The sequence below is a fragment of the Chelonoidis abingdonii genome, chromosome 7 (genome assembly GCF_003597395.2).
Source record: "Chelonoidis abingdonii isolate Lonesome George chromosome 7, CheloAbing_2.0, whole genome shotgun sequence".
In the NCBI taxonomy this organism is placed as follows: domain Eukaryota; kingdom Metazoa; phylum Chordata; order Testudines; family Testudinidae; genus Chelonoidis; species Chelonoidis abingdonii.
In genome coordinates this window covers 67,767,794-67,782,405 of record NC_133775.1, presented here as the reverse complement: position 1 = coordinate 67,782,405, position 14,612 = coordinate 67,767,794, and the positions used below count along the sequence as shown (strand labels likewise).

General features: G+C 40.0%; 1 protein-coding gene across 1 annotated transcript in view; it reads right to left on the bottom strand.

Moving 5' to 3' along the window:
* Positions 1-363: 363 nt before the first annotated feature.
* The window catches only part of TEDC1 (tubulin epsilon and delta complex 1), a 174,596-nt gene continuing 160,347 nt past the window's right edge, over positions 364-14,612 (bottom strand). Inside the window, exon 8 of the mRNA XM_075067994.1 lies at positions 364-2,118. Coding sequence (XP_074924095.1) covers positions 1,744-2,118 — 375 coding nt within the window. The 3' untranslated portion in view covers positions 364-1,743. The remainder of the gene's footprint in view (positions 2,119-14,612) is intronic.

Here is a 14,612-nt window from a genome sequence, read left to right as displayed (position 1 = left end):
GGACATGGTTCTGTGAGGTGTATCCCCTGGAGAAGAGTTTGGGGGTTAGTTTAACACAGTCATTCTCTCTACTTCATTGGGGATCACGCATAGAACTAAACTATCTCTCAGCATTGGCTAGTTTCAAGGCCACACTACCATGAGCGTTGGCCATAGTATAGGCAGAGCACATGTTTTCCTTGCCACAGTAGCTGGATTACTCTATTAGTGAACTCAGGTACCCCAGTACATGGGAACCCAGGCAGCCTCCAGCATGGCTCACAAAGGCTTCACACGCCACTGCACCCCACCTCTGCTTTGGTCTGTGAAGAATGAGGTGGGACCTCCGTACTGAAGATACTGGTGGCTACACTATGTCCCACGTTATGCAAATGAGGTGCACTCCTGCGGTCCCTGGTAGGTCGATGACATGGCTTTCAGTTGGGCCAAGGCTGGGCACCCAGCTCTTGTTCTCTGCTGTCTTACACCTGGAGTCGTCATTGACACCTGTGCACAATGCCTGACACCTGTGCACAATGACAGTGCGACTCAGCAGATAATTCAGATCTGGCAGCATTTTATACCAACTTTGCATGGTAGTAAATGACTCCCAAAAGGGCAGCGGAATGAAGTGTCAGCCCTTGCTCCTCCCCCCACAACCTTACTTCATCTCACAAAAGTGATGCTGCTAATACAAATACATGAACATGATGATGTCCTCAAATGCACTTTTACTTTTGGTTCTTGAGTCACAGGCAACTGTTAATCATCCAAACAGAAGAGCTGGGAGTAATGGACAGAAATCCAAACCAAGGTAATCCTGCTGCTCTTTGCAATTCACAAAAGAAAAGCAAATTGTGTTTTTATTTCTGAAGGAAAATCACAAGAATAAAAGCAGTTTCTTACTGAAACCAAGCAGAAAGCGACGAAAAGCTAATGCCAAATGAAAGGCTTTACATTCTGGGGGGAAGTCTCCAGAGGCAGACTATGGGGTTTCTTAAAGCCTGGAATTTAAGGCCTTATTTCTATTTTGCAGAAGCATTCTCTAGTGAATATGGAAATGATATTACTGTGCTTCATAACTGAATACATAGTTTAATAAAAATGGGTGTTTCCCTAGAGAATCTGATCATTTGAAGTGCATTATGCCTGTGAATAAAGAAGATGTCACTTTTATTTGCTACTAAGCATTTTGTATCTGTTTTGTGATAATTGTATATATTCTGTGCCTTGCCACACAATATGGAACTAGCTGAACTAAACAGCAGCCTTTCCTGCACATTTCATTCTTGGTGCTTTGCATACCTTTCAGCATCAAAGGCCACACTCATCTCTGCTCAGTTCCTGGTTTTTTAGTAGTCATAAATACTCTTACTTGCTGATAAATGCTGAATGTAATTAGTATTTCAGTCTGCAGACCTGCAAATACTGTCTGTCTAGAAACAGAGAGTTCTGAAAGTGAGCCTGTGCCTGGCAGGAGCATCAGAAAGCTAGATGAAGGAGAGATTTAAAAACACCCCACCCCCCTCTAACACCTGCTGTAGAATTTAATTGGTAAGGTAAGTAATAAGGGGCAGCAGACAGAACCATTAAGGGTGCAGTGTTCTGGCCCCAATGCATATTATAAAGAAGTGACAAATTGTGTTTTCAAGGCTGAGAATTAGAACCACATTCAGATCTTCATTTTACCCACTCTCAGGCAACAGTTTATAAAATGCCTTCTGATCAAACAGCCCTGTGCCCTTGTCCTTTCTTGATGAGAACTTATCTTTTCATAGGTGGGATACAAATCACTCCAACCAGCCCTTCTGCAATCTCATCTAGCTTGTGTCTGCACTCTTCCTGCAGCCGCTTCAGCTCCCTCTTCAGAGTGGCCTCTTCCATTTGCAGTTCACTGATCACCTCTGTGGCATTAACAACATTTGTAATGGGCTCCTTCGATACCGAACGGAGGAAACCTGTTTTGCTAGCAGAATGCTTGTCTTTAAATACCAGCCTGTACAGACCATGCATTCCATTCTTTTTATGGGCACAATGGTATTTAAGATCTGATAGTTTTAGCTTGACAGCTTCTGTTATGGTCCTGACAGCAGCACAAAACTCCCTTTCATCTGGAAGTGTTCTTTCTCTTGATTTGACCTGGAGAGAGAAAAACATGGTCAGGCTTATGTGCAGAATTCCTCCCTCCAGACACCAATGCAAAATGTCAAGGCTGGAGGGTGCTGTACTGGAAATTCTCTATTTCACAATCAAATATAGCAAGTAGGAGCAGTGACTGAATTCAGTGCGTAAACCTCTGTGCTATTAAGAATAAGAGACTGACAGATCTTCAAAGCCCTTGCTCCTCTGATGACTGACATATGGCAATTTCCTCTCCACTCCACTCCTTAGGGCAGTTATAAAGCCTGGGCAGTATGAGCCTAGAGTCAGATGAGATGTGTGAAAAAATGTGCATGGCCTGTTTCTCCATTCACACCTGAACAAAGGATGTGTAAAACACTACTATTGTGACAGTGTAATGGGTAACATCTCTTTTGCACAGGTTTGATTGCACAAGGGGCAGGACAGTGAGGAACCATGTCTGTGGTGAGAGAGCTGAGCCAAAGAAGGATTCTCTATAAGGCTTTAATATAGGCCAGCTGAGAATATTGTATGAGACAGGGCTGCGTGTGATACTAACTGTGCTGTAACTGGCTGGTGATACAATGATGTGATCACTCCTGATTTGCCAGTGGCCAAACTAATACAAGATACATTAATGACTATGGACCCAATCTTCAAATGCATACAAAAATGAGTAACTTAACTCACATGAGCAGATCCACTGATGTCAATAAGATTAAGTATACTAATCAAGGTACTCCAGCATGTGCTTGCAGCAAGGGGCCCTTCAACTGCAGCTTCAGGCCTCCTGGCACCAAGCGGTAAATAAGGACTTTAAGGGAGATGCAGGCAGAGAGTGAATGCCCAAATAGACTATGCATCACAAAACTAACATCACAGCATGTCTTCAGAAACTGCTCACACACTAGGAAAAAAAACATGCAAGACTATGCAACAGTGTCACCTGGTGACTCCTGGCATTCACCACAAATGGACCTTACACCTCTTATGACCAGTTATCTTTGCCATGTTTCACCTGACTTGATTTTCTAGTGTATGTGTTTTGTGATGGGACAGGAGAGCAGGCAACAGCCCACTGCTCCCCAAGATTCAAGAGAAGACATTAGTGCTCATGTCTAGAAGAATAAAATTAAAAGGCCTAGCCATGCTATGCAGAACTTGCAAAAAATGGGAAATAATAGAATTGTTCAAAGTTGGAGAGAGAGATCAACTCAAGTGCTTGATTCTCCTCCTGTGCTTACATCAGTGAGTCATTCAGTATAATGCATTCGGTTCTGCTGTTGAACTCTGTGCCTTCACAAGAGAAGACTCTTCAGATAAAGAAATGCACAGCACGCATTTGATGCAAATATCAAATCTTTGCCCTTTAAGCAAAAAGCCTTTTTATAGCACTCCCACCTCAAAGCTAGGATTTTTTTCTCCACAACAGATGCTTAGCAGTTGAGTTTCAATCTAAGTCTCGGATACAGTTACACACACTCTTTAGTCCCTGCTCACTGTGGTTTGTTATTCCACAGAGCCCACCTACAGGAGTTGGGATTACCTATATTTGATTCTGACTTAAGGTGCACTGGCCTAAGAGACCAACCATACCTACCAGGGATGGGTTTCTGGAAAAGTGACATTTATTTTCATTGGGCTAGACATCCCCACATTCTTCCAGTACATTATTTAATTACCTTCTGTTTAACAACGTTACTTCAATTTGCAAATACATCTATACGGTATACAAACTCAGAATACCTGGTGCCGCTAAACAGTGTGGATGCGAACAGCTACCTACAGACTCATTAGTTCTCGTTATAGACTCCTAACCAATTTTCTAATTGTCTTGCTGCAAGTGACAGTGTCCTATTTTTCCCAAAGGGTGCCCATACCTCAGCTCAGTACGCCATAACTATGTAATGAAATTTGGAAGAGGCAACAAGCAAAAATTAAAAGCAGATCTCTCCCTAAATGCAGTGTCCCCAAAAAAGTAGCTGCAAGCATAAGCAAAATATTCAAAAACAAGTCAATTTTCAAGTTAAGAAAAAAGTACCAGTGCGGTAGTGGGTAAGGGTGGGTACGTGATACACTCAAAAGTGCATGCAGCAGGTTTAATACAAACAAGAGGAAATACTTTTTCACACAATGCACAATTAGCCTGGGGAACTTATTGCTATGGGATGCTGTGAAGGCCAAAACTATAACTGGGTTCAAAAAAGAATTAGGTGAGTAGATGTTGAATAGGTCCATCAATGCCTATTAGCCAAGATGGTCAGGGATACAGCCCTGTGTTCAGAGAAACCCTAAACCTCTGACTGACAGAAGCTAGGAGGGGAAAACAGGGGTAGAGTACTCCAAAATTGCCCTGTTCTGTACACTTTCCCTGAAGCTCTGGTACTGGCCACTATCAGAGAGAGGATACAGGGCTAGATGGATCACGGTCTGACCCAGTATGGCCATTCTTACGGTTCTTAAATTCTTATGCATGATAATTTATCAAATTGCTCTAGGTTTCTTTGTGGAAATTCCCTCCACTTATATCATGTGTATTATAACAATAAGCTTGTGAGAGTTTCTGGCATGTTTTCCATCAAGGTGTCACTACAGAGAAAGAATTAAGTTAAAACTCCCCATCCACTGGGGTGTGTTGGTGTCAGCACTATTAATTAACCGTAGTTAGTGATTCCCATGTTTCTCATAAAAAAGTGATGTACATAATGCTACACGTCCGTTGGACTAGACTGAACAACTTCAACTATCGTCTAATATAGTTTGGGAACAGAAGTATAAATATTTAAGATGAAACAGCTAATAGGCCATTGAACTGTGTTCTGTGGCCACTACAGGATTACTCCCTAAAGCACATTTTCTAGCATTTTATCTAATCTACTTTTAAATAGGTCTGGCAAATGATTAAAAAATTAATCGCAACTAATCGTGTGATTCAAAAAAATTCATCATGATTAATCGCGCTGCTCAACAATAATATAATAGCATTTATTTAAATATTTTGGGGTGTTTTCTACATTTTCAAATATATTGATTTCAATTACAACACAGAATACAAAGTGTACAGTGCTCACTTTATTTTTATTACAAATACTTGCACTGTAAAAAACAAAAGAAATAGTGTTTTTCAGTTCACTTAATACAAGTGCAATTTCTTTATCTTTATCTTCTTTATCTTTAAGGCTGAACTTACAAACGTAGAATTATGTATAAAAAATAACTGCATTCAAAAATAGAACAATGTAAAACTTTAGAGCCTACAAGTCCAGTCAGTCCTACTTCTTGTTCAGCCAATCGATCAGACAAACAAGTTTGTTTACATTAGCAGGAAATAATGCTGCCCGCTTCTTGTTTATAATCCCACCTGAAAGTGAGAACCGGTGTTCACATGGCATTGTTGTAGCCCGTGTCGCAAGATATTTACGTGCCAGATGCACTAAAGATTCGTATGTCCTTTCATGCTTCAACCAACATTCCAGAGGATGTGTCCCCATGCTGCTAATGGGTTCTGCTCAGTTACGATCCAAAGCAGTGTGGATCAATGCATATTCATTTTCATCATTTGAGTAGCTACACCAGCAAGTTGATTTTCTTTTTTGGTGGTTCAGGTTCTGTAGTTTCCACATCAGATTGTTGCTCTTTTAAGACTCCTGAAAGCATGTTCCACATCTCCTGCCTCTCAGATTTTGGAAGGCACTTCGGATTCTTAAACCTTGGGTCGAGTTTTGCAGTTATTTTTAGAAAAATCTCACATTGGTACCTTCTTTGCGTTTTGTCAAATCTGCAGTGAAAGTGTTCTTAAAATGAACATATGCTGGGTCATCACTGGAAACTGCTATACAGACACCCCCTGAATTATGCAAACCCGACTTATGCAAATCCGCACTTAAGGAAATAGTTCCGTAAGCTAGAAATAGGAGCTTTGGGGGTTTTTTGCATGTAAAGGTCAGGTATACGTTTCCGACTTACGCAAAATTTGAGTTACGCACGGAGTTCCAGAATGGAATGCTTGCATAAATCAGGGAGCATCTGTAATATGACATATATGGCAGAATGTGGGTAAAAACACAGAGCAGGAGACATACAATTCTCCCCCAAAGAGGTGAGTCACAAATTTAATTAACACTTTTTTTTAACAAACATCATCAGCATGGAAGCATGTCCTTTAGAATGATGGTCAAAGCACAAAGGGGCATACGAATGCTTAGCATTTATCTGGCATGTAAATTCCTTGCAATGCCAGCTACAAAAGTGCCATGCAAATGCCTGTTCTCACTTTCTGGTGACACTGTAAATAAGAAGAGGGGCAGCATTATCTCCTGTAAATGTAAATAAACTTGTTTGAGTGATTGGCTGAACAAGAAGTAGGACTGAATGGACTTGTAGGCTCTAAAGTTTTACATTGTTTTGTTTTTGAGTGCAGTTATGTAACAAAAATAAATCTACATTTGTAAGTTGCACTTTCATGACAAAGAGATTGCACTACAGTACCTGTATGAGGTGAACTGAAAAATACTATTTCTTTTATTATTTTTACAGTGCAAATATTTGTAATAAAAATAATATAAAATGAGCAGTGTACACTTCGAATTCTGTGTTGTAACTGAAATCAATATATTTGAAAATGTAGAAAAACATGCAAAAATATTTAATATATTTCAACTGGTTTTCTATTGTTTAGCAGTGCATTTAAAACTGACTAATTGCGATTAACTTTTTGACAACCTTACTTTCAAATATTCCAAGCAATGGAGCCTTGAAAATTGTATTTATCCCTCCCCATGATAAATTAAACACCCTTTAATCCCTCTCCCATTTGGAGACTGGGCAAAATTCTAGCCCCCTTGAGGTCAATGGCAGAAGTCCCATTTGATTTCAACAAGGCGTGGATTGCACCCTATGCATTTATATCAAGCCTTCCATCTGATTTTACAGTGCTCTGCAGATAATTAATCTATCCTCTCCACACTTGTGCAAAAGTGAACATTTGCCTCATTTCTGATATGAACAGTGAAATCAAGTAGGAAAAGTTCCTTAGAATACACAAAGTACTTTTATCAATGTAGAGCCTTTTACTAAGTTGGTCCCTGTGCTTGTTAAGGGGTTTGCTCAAGTACAGAGGGACTTAGTTTTGTCAAAACAAAACAAAACAACACAGCCACCCACACACCACTATCACAAACACCGATGAATCCCAGAAAATATCTTGGCTAAACGAATGTCTGAGAACCAATATTCTCACGCAGATTTAGGAACAAATCTGACAAAATAAAGAATTCACGTGCTATTTGGTCACCCCCCCCCCCCCCCCCCCCCCAGTATGTGATTAAACTATATGTGAAGTCTGTACATAGGGAACTTAACAATATGGAATACTGGAGGAGAAATACTCCTATTAGTTGTATAAAGTGAAGTGCCCAGAAACTGGAGTGCAAATCATGTTGTTTTGAAATGACAGAATCATGCAGGACATTTGCTGGCCTGGACATTTTCTAAATGGAACACTTGTTTTTTCATGCTCTTTACTAACCAAAAGCAAAGAGTTATTAACTATTATGGGTGAAACATGACAGCCTTACAGGACTTCTTGGAATATCTTGTTCATTCCAGTAGAGAAAGCAGTGAATTTCAAATGATTAGAGGAATGTTTAGTTTTACTGGCGTGATAAAGAGCCTGCTGTAATGATACAGACAACACTATATTCTATCTGCAAACCACCCAGGACAGCAAAGCTGTAACAAGAGCTCTATCCATTCTACCATGGGAAATGCTCTATATATTTATTAGTAAAGTGTGCCTAAATTCTGCAGCAAGGCCCCTACTTTCTCGGACAGTGTTAAGTGGATTAAAAAAGGGAGGTTTTCAAAGAATTAAGTATGAAAACAGATAATGCAACCAGGACAGCAGTACTCATGTCATTTGTGACTGGCAGGGATTAGGAAGGAAGTTTGGGGTTTTTTTGCAATGAGGGGGCTGTTGAAGTCTTTGATAATGAGTAGCCTGGGTGGCAAAGTCTACAGCCATGGAATTGCAGAATACACTAGTTGCTGTCTGGAGATTTTACTGGTTAACAGACATGAAGATGAGTTACCTGACCTCAAAGTAGTTTGTTTCTCTCCCTTTTTGCACCTTACGTGCTCAAGGCAATTCCATCAGCCTCTTCCTGTACACTTAATTGCTGCTCCTTAGGCTCTCAGTCTCTCTCATTAGTCAGCAAATCCTGTTATTCTGGAGTGAAAACAATCTCAGCAGACCATTTTATATTAAACAAACGTGTTTGAAGACATAAGGATTCTCAGCATTTTCAGTCATCAGAATCAGATAAGTAGCTCATCTAGTCCAGGATTCTGTATCCCAAAGCTCTGCCTTTCAATTTAGATCTACCAGCTGTAACTGAAATCCACAATGTGCTATGCAGCGCAGTATGACAGCTGCTGTGCATCCTCTCTGAATAAAATGAAGTGATAATCATAGTTTCTACATTTCTAGAGCCCACTTCACCCCAAAGGAGTCCAGAGTGTTTTAAAAAACCATACAGAGAATACATCACCTAACAGTGACACGTAGCCACCTCTGGAATGGAGCAAAGCATGCGCTGAACAGCTCACAGTGATACTTTACAAGAGATTAGTATAGGAAAATAGGGAAAGAACAGGTTATAAAATATTTAGATAAGTTAGATGTTTTCAAGTTGGTAGGACTTATGAAATTCACCCTAGGTATTTAAGCTGAAGCCACCTTGGAACTGTTAGTGATTATCTTTGAGAACTCATGGCAGACAGGTGAGGTCCCATAGGGACAGAGGAGGGCAAACATAGTATCTATCTGTAAAAAGGGGAACAAAGAGGACCTGGGAATTATAGACCAGTCAGCCTAACTTCGATACCTGGAAAGATACTGAAACAAATTATTAAACAAGCAATTTATAAGAACCTAGATGACAATAGGGTGATAAGGAATAGCCAACATGGATTTGTCTGGAACAATTCATGCAAACCAACCTAATTTCCTTCTTTGACAGGGTTACTGGCATAATGAATGGGCGGAAATAGTGGATGTGATATATCTTGATTTAAGTAAGGCTTTTGTCACAGTCCCACATGACACTTGCATAAGAAAACTAGAGAAATGAGGTCTAAATGAAATTACTACAAAGTGGGTCTACATCTGGCTGAAGAAAGGTATTCAGAAGAGTTATCAACAGTTTGCTGTCAAACTGGGCAGGCACATCTACCAGGTTCCACAGGGAGTCTGTCTTGGGTCCTGTATTATTCAATAGTAGAATAGGTGGAATACTGTGTCCAGTTCTGGTACCCACAGAGTCAAGAAGAATGTTGATAAACTGGAGAGGATTCACAGAAGAGCCAAGAGAATGATTACGGGATTAGAAAACCTGCCTTACAGTGAAAGATTCAAGGAGCTAAATCTGTTTAGCTTAACAAAGAGAAGGCTAAGAGGTGAATTGATCAGTCTAAAAGTATCTACATGGGGAACAAATATTTAATAACGGGAACCCTTCAAACTAGCAGAGAAAGGACTGACACAATCCAATGGCTGGAAGCTGAAGCTAGACAAATTCAGACAGAAAATAAGAGTAATTAACCTTTGGAACAACTTATCAAGGGATCAACGTGGATTCTCCATTATTGACAATTTTTACATCGAGATTGGATGTTTTTCTGAAAGACCTGCTCAAGGAATTATTTTGGGCAGTTCTCTGGCCTGTGCTATGCAGATGATCACAACGGTCCCTTCTGGCCTTAGAATCTATATTTTACTGCTTTCCTCTAGTCTAGATTTAAATGATTTTTAAAAATCCACAGCTAATTACATCTTTTACATAAATATAATCATTAAACTAATGTTAAAATTTGACCACTTCCATTGGGATATTATTCCAAAGGCTAGTATCGTTTAGTCAGGAAATGTTCCTGACAGCCTAAACTTTCTCTCCTTAACTTCATCCCATGACTCCTCTGTAACTCCTTGTACCATTCTCTAAAATAATTCCTCTCTTCTTTTGATGTTTGAACCCTTCAAATTTTCATAGGTGGTTATTACAGGGACAAAAGGATTGCCATACCGAGTCAGATCATCTAGTTCAACAATCTTTCTCTGACAATGGCTGGTGGAGATGCTTCAGCAGAATGTGCGAGAAGCTCCGTAGCAGACAATTAATGGGATACTTTTCCCAAAATGGAAGTTTCTCTCAACTCCCATCAGTTGGTGGCTAGTTTATGCTTTGAAGCATGAGGACTTATAGGCTTTGATCCTGTCAACATCTGTGCATGTGCTTAATTTTACTACCACAAACAGGACTACTCATGCTAGTAAAGGGAAGCACATGCTTGTTTGGAGGATCAGGACCATATAGCTCTTCTAAAAATATTTTTTATTCTATCTAACATAACCCTGGATGTTCTCATTATCCATATAAATACTCCTTTTTTTTAAGATCCTGATAAGCTCTTTTCCTCAAGGTCAGCATGTGGTAATGAGTCTACAGCCACATCATGGACTGTGTTATATTTTTAAAATTTGCTGCCTTTCATTGAACATTCCCTTCTTCTTGTTGCATTAGAGAGGGTAACTAGGATCACCTGATTTCCTTCTCTAAACCAGTGGTCTCCAAGGTGGGGTGTGCACACCACAAGGGATGTGAAAGAGGATCCTTGGGGGTGCGCAGCAGGAGGAGCACTTTCTTTTTTTTTTTTTTTTTGCTTCATCAGGCGGGAGTCCGAGCGGCCCTTTTTTTTCTTTTTCCTTTTATTTTTTGCTTCAGTGTGGCAGGGGATGCGTGCTCAAAAAATTTTTACTGATAGGAGTGCGTGATCAAAAAAGTTTGGAGACCACTGCTCTAAACCATTTATTATTTTCTCATTTCACCTCTCCTAATATAAACAGTCTTTTTAGTCTCTCCTCTCAGCAATTGCTTAGACAAGCTATACATTTAGCTCTTTTAATCTTTCCCCAGAAATCAGCTCTTCTAGCCCCTTACTAGTTTTTGCTGCGCTTTTCTGAACTCCCTGATTTGTCTGCATCTTACTGGTACTGTCTGATCCTGGAGGGTACTGAGAGATTTCTGAGAGGAGCTGAGCTGCCTCATGAGCATTTATTTAACCAGATCAGTAGTATGCAACAGTGACAGTCATGCAGAAAATGGTTCCTTTTCAGCTAAGCTCACATTCATCCTGCTTTTACTTACACAGAACTAGGTCAACATGTGAGATATCCTGAAGAAGCACTGGGGATTAGGCACCACCATAGGACATCATTTAAATCATTTTCAATAATAAGTGTAAACCTTCCAGCTGCAGAAAGACAAGTTAACATCTCAGTGTGTTCAATAGCATTTCACAAGGTAACCTGAGTACTGCAGTGTGTAGCAAGCACCCTTTGCATCTCACAGTTGTGCACTTAAATGCTGATGCTACTAGCTAAGGATGAAGTTTAAAACTGAGCAGCAATGCAGGCCTTTGAGTTCCCATCATAGGAAAGGACATGTGTGTGGGTGGCTGAGAGTGGTTCCATTCTGCAAGTGGATCATTGCCAGTTTAAGGGAAGAACATGTAAAACTAATTAGTGTCATGTGCGAGAGTAGCTGGAGAGCTCATTCCTTTCATTTTTAAGCTGCATTCTCTCTTACCAGCTGCAGCCATTCCCAGGACTTTTGCAGCAAATTATTTCAGAATATCAAAATGCTATTGTTCAGAACACGAACTGCAGCAAGCCTAAAAATAGTAAATGTTCCCCCTCTAATGATAATCATCCCCTCATTGTCACTGATCCTCCTCTTACCCCACTGCCTATGACATGAAAAAAATGTATGACTTCCTGTTCAATACAAGCACTGTACTATTTGTCTTTTGTGTGAACAATCATGTAACCCACTGTCTATTCTTCAGCCCTACCTTTTGAGGTTTGATGATGTTTTGGGAGTGTATAGCCATTGTATCCAGGGTGGTCATGGAAAAAGTTATTTCCTGATCAACATTAGGGAGGCTGAGGAGTTTACACAGAATGAGGCACCCAGCCCAAAGTCACATGTGAATAGGATAGGAACTTCCATGGACCACATGCAGACAGCAACAACATCAGAGGTTGTGGATTATGGCCTCAAGTCTTTAATCAGAATTCAGAAACAGCAAAGATCTACTAGGTCATATGACTGTTCCTACAGCATATTTAAATATCCTGAACAATGGACTTTCTGACATTGCCTGTGGGATACTATGTCATAAGCTACAGAATCCTACTGTCAGAGCCTTCTCCTGACATGTAGTTGACAGGTTCGCAGTTACAGGCCAGTATTCAGGTTTTTTTTCCCCTGGGAAAGCAGGAATCTGTAGCCCAAAATTAGGCTTGGAAGGATTTGACCGTTATCGCTACATTTTGGTAAATGTCAATTTCACGGTACACACAAAACAATGATAAAATATTTCCGTCCCATAATAAAAATGTACATATAGGCACAGTAAGAAAAAGGCTGCTTGAGAACTCATTAGAATTTGATTTAAGGATGTTTACTTTGTATATTTTGACATGTGATGTTGACAATTTGTGTTTTCATGGTTATAAAGCTTTACTTTTTGAATCACGTCTACTGTCATTAAATAATTGTCTGATCCTCCCCAGGGTGTCCGATAACTGAAAATTTAAAATGATAAAAATAGGAAAAAAATGTTTAAAAATAAACATCAATATTATCAGTAAAAAATTATGAAGAAATAAAAATCGAATTCTGCCATGTTAGACAGCACTGAGATACTATAGTAAGAGGTGCTCAAGGACTGGGGATGGGTGCATTATAAAAAGTTAGATAAATGGATGTGGGAGGGGAAGGTTAAGGCTAGTGTTGGAAACTGAGGATTTCCAGACATAGACATAGACGTAGACATAGACGTAGACATGGAGGTCTGAATAGTCTAACTTACTGATTTTCAAACATTTGTGTTTAATAACTGCAATGTTCAAATCATATTGGTTTAAATTAACTGATAAGTATTTTCAACATGAATTCAGCCTGACAGTTTGTGTCTAGGAATTTATTTTTCTTTAAAAAAAAGCTTCTGGAATGTTATTTCTATTTCTTATTAACATTGTTTTTAATTATTTACTCAAAAATTATTTTAGAAGAGAATAAAGGGAAGTTCTTACACCTTATAGACTGCATGCACTTCTAAACCAATTTCCCCCATGTGTGTTTAAACCACCCTGCCCCATCTCTCCATTTATATGCAGAAGGCACATATGCAAATACATAAAGCAGTGCTGAGCTGGGGTGAGGGAGTAACAAGATAAGTCACCATGAAGAGTGTGCATACAAAAATTTTGGCAGACATTCCATTCCTGCTCATCTAAGAAGCTCTGAATAGCTCTTCCAGACTGCAGATCGTTCATCCTGCCACACTTTTCATCTTTCCAGTCCTTAGTCACGGCCTTGCTCTTAATATTTAAGGCCCTCAACAAGTTGGAACCTGGCTACATAGGAAAGTGCTTCAACAACCCACCATAACACCTCCATTCCCCTGAGACGAAGGAGTAAAGCAAATTCAGGACAAGGCTTGCCAAAGCCAGAAATACACGGAGTCAGTTGAGAAGTCTCTGCCTCTGGCATAATCTAAAGACCAACAACAGAGTAGGGAGCTAAGCATTTGCCGACCAATTGTAAGAAACCCTTCCTGCCATAACTGAAGAAATTAAAACAACAATCATGGAAGAAGATGGAGGCAGAAATAAACCTGACAAACCCAGGAAAGGGGGAGCGTAGAGTCCATTAAACAACTCAGTGTAAATAGTATTGGCTGTAAAAATGGTCTCCCTGGAAATACCACAGATAGCTCAGACAGCTATGTGAGGAGGAAGGCCTCAAAAATGATTCTGCTGGAATCAATTTGTGGGAGAAGTGTGATACGGTAAAGTTACAACTTCACATCAATGAGCTATAAGATATGCACAAAATCATATAGGCTTATACATTTGATTCTGGGTTATATTAGCTCATATTATTTTATGGTTGACTGTTTTATTTCACGAAACAGAGAAGTATAAAACAAGCAGGAAAGTTCCCTTTGGAAAACCCTCAACCTATTTTCTCCCAAAAAAGGTGATGCCATGCTAAAAAAAGCAAGAAACTCTGGTCATAAATCTTCTCTCTCCTGGCTGTGCTGCAGTCATCACTGATAATTATTTTGTTGTTCGCCCATAAGAGTTTGTATTTTGCTTTCTAAAATGCTGACCAGATTTTACTCATTCAGGGACCAAGCTCCTGCTCAACTAGTCATGCCTGGAGCTGGGGAGCTGTGCAGCGTGCAGAGCTACTCTGCAGAAGCTATTCCAGCCCATGGCCCATTCAAGGTAGGAAGGTAAGAGATGACTTGTAAAGTGGCAGATATCCTCTCCCTCAGTCTAACCCAGTTCCATTCCCTATGCCCTGCCAGGTGCACATGCACAACAGAGTTTGCACTGGTTCTGCTGCACTGGACTCTGCAGCCCTACAGGGTGGCCTGCATTT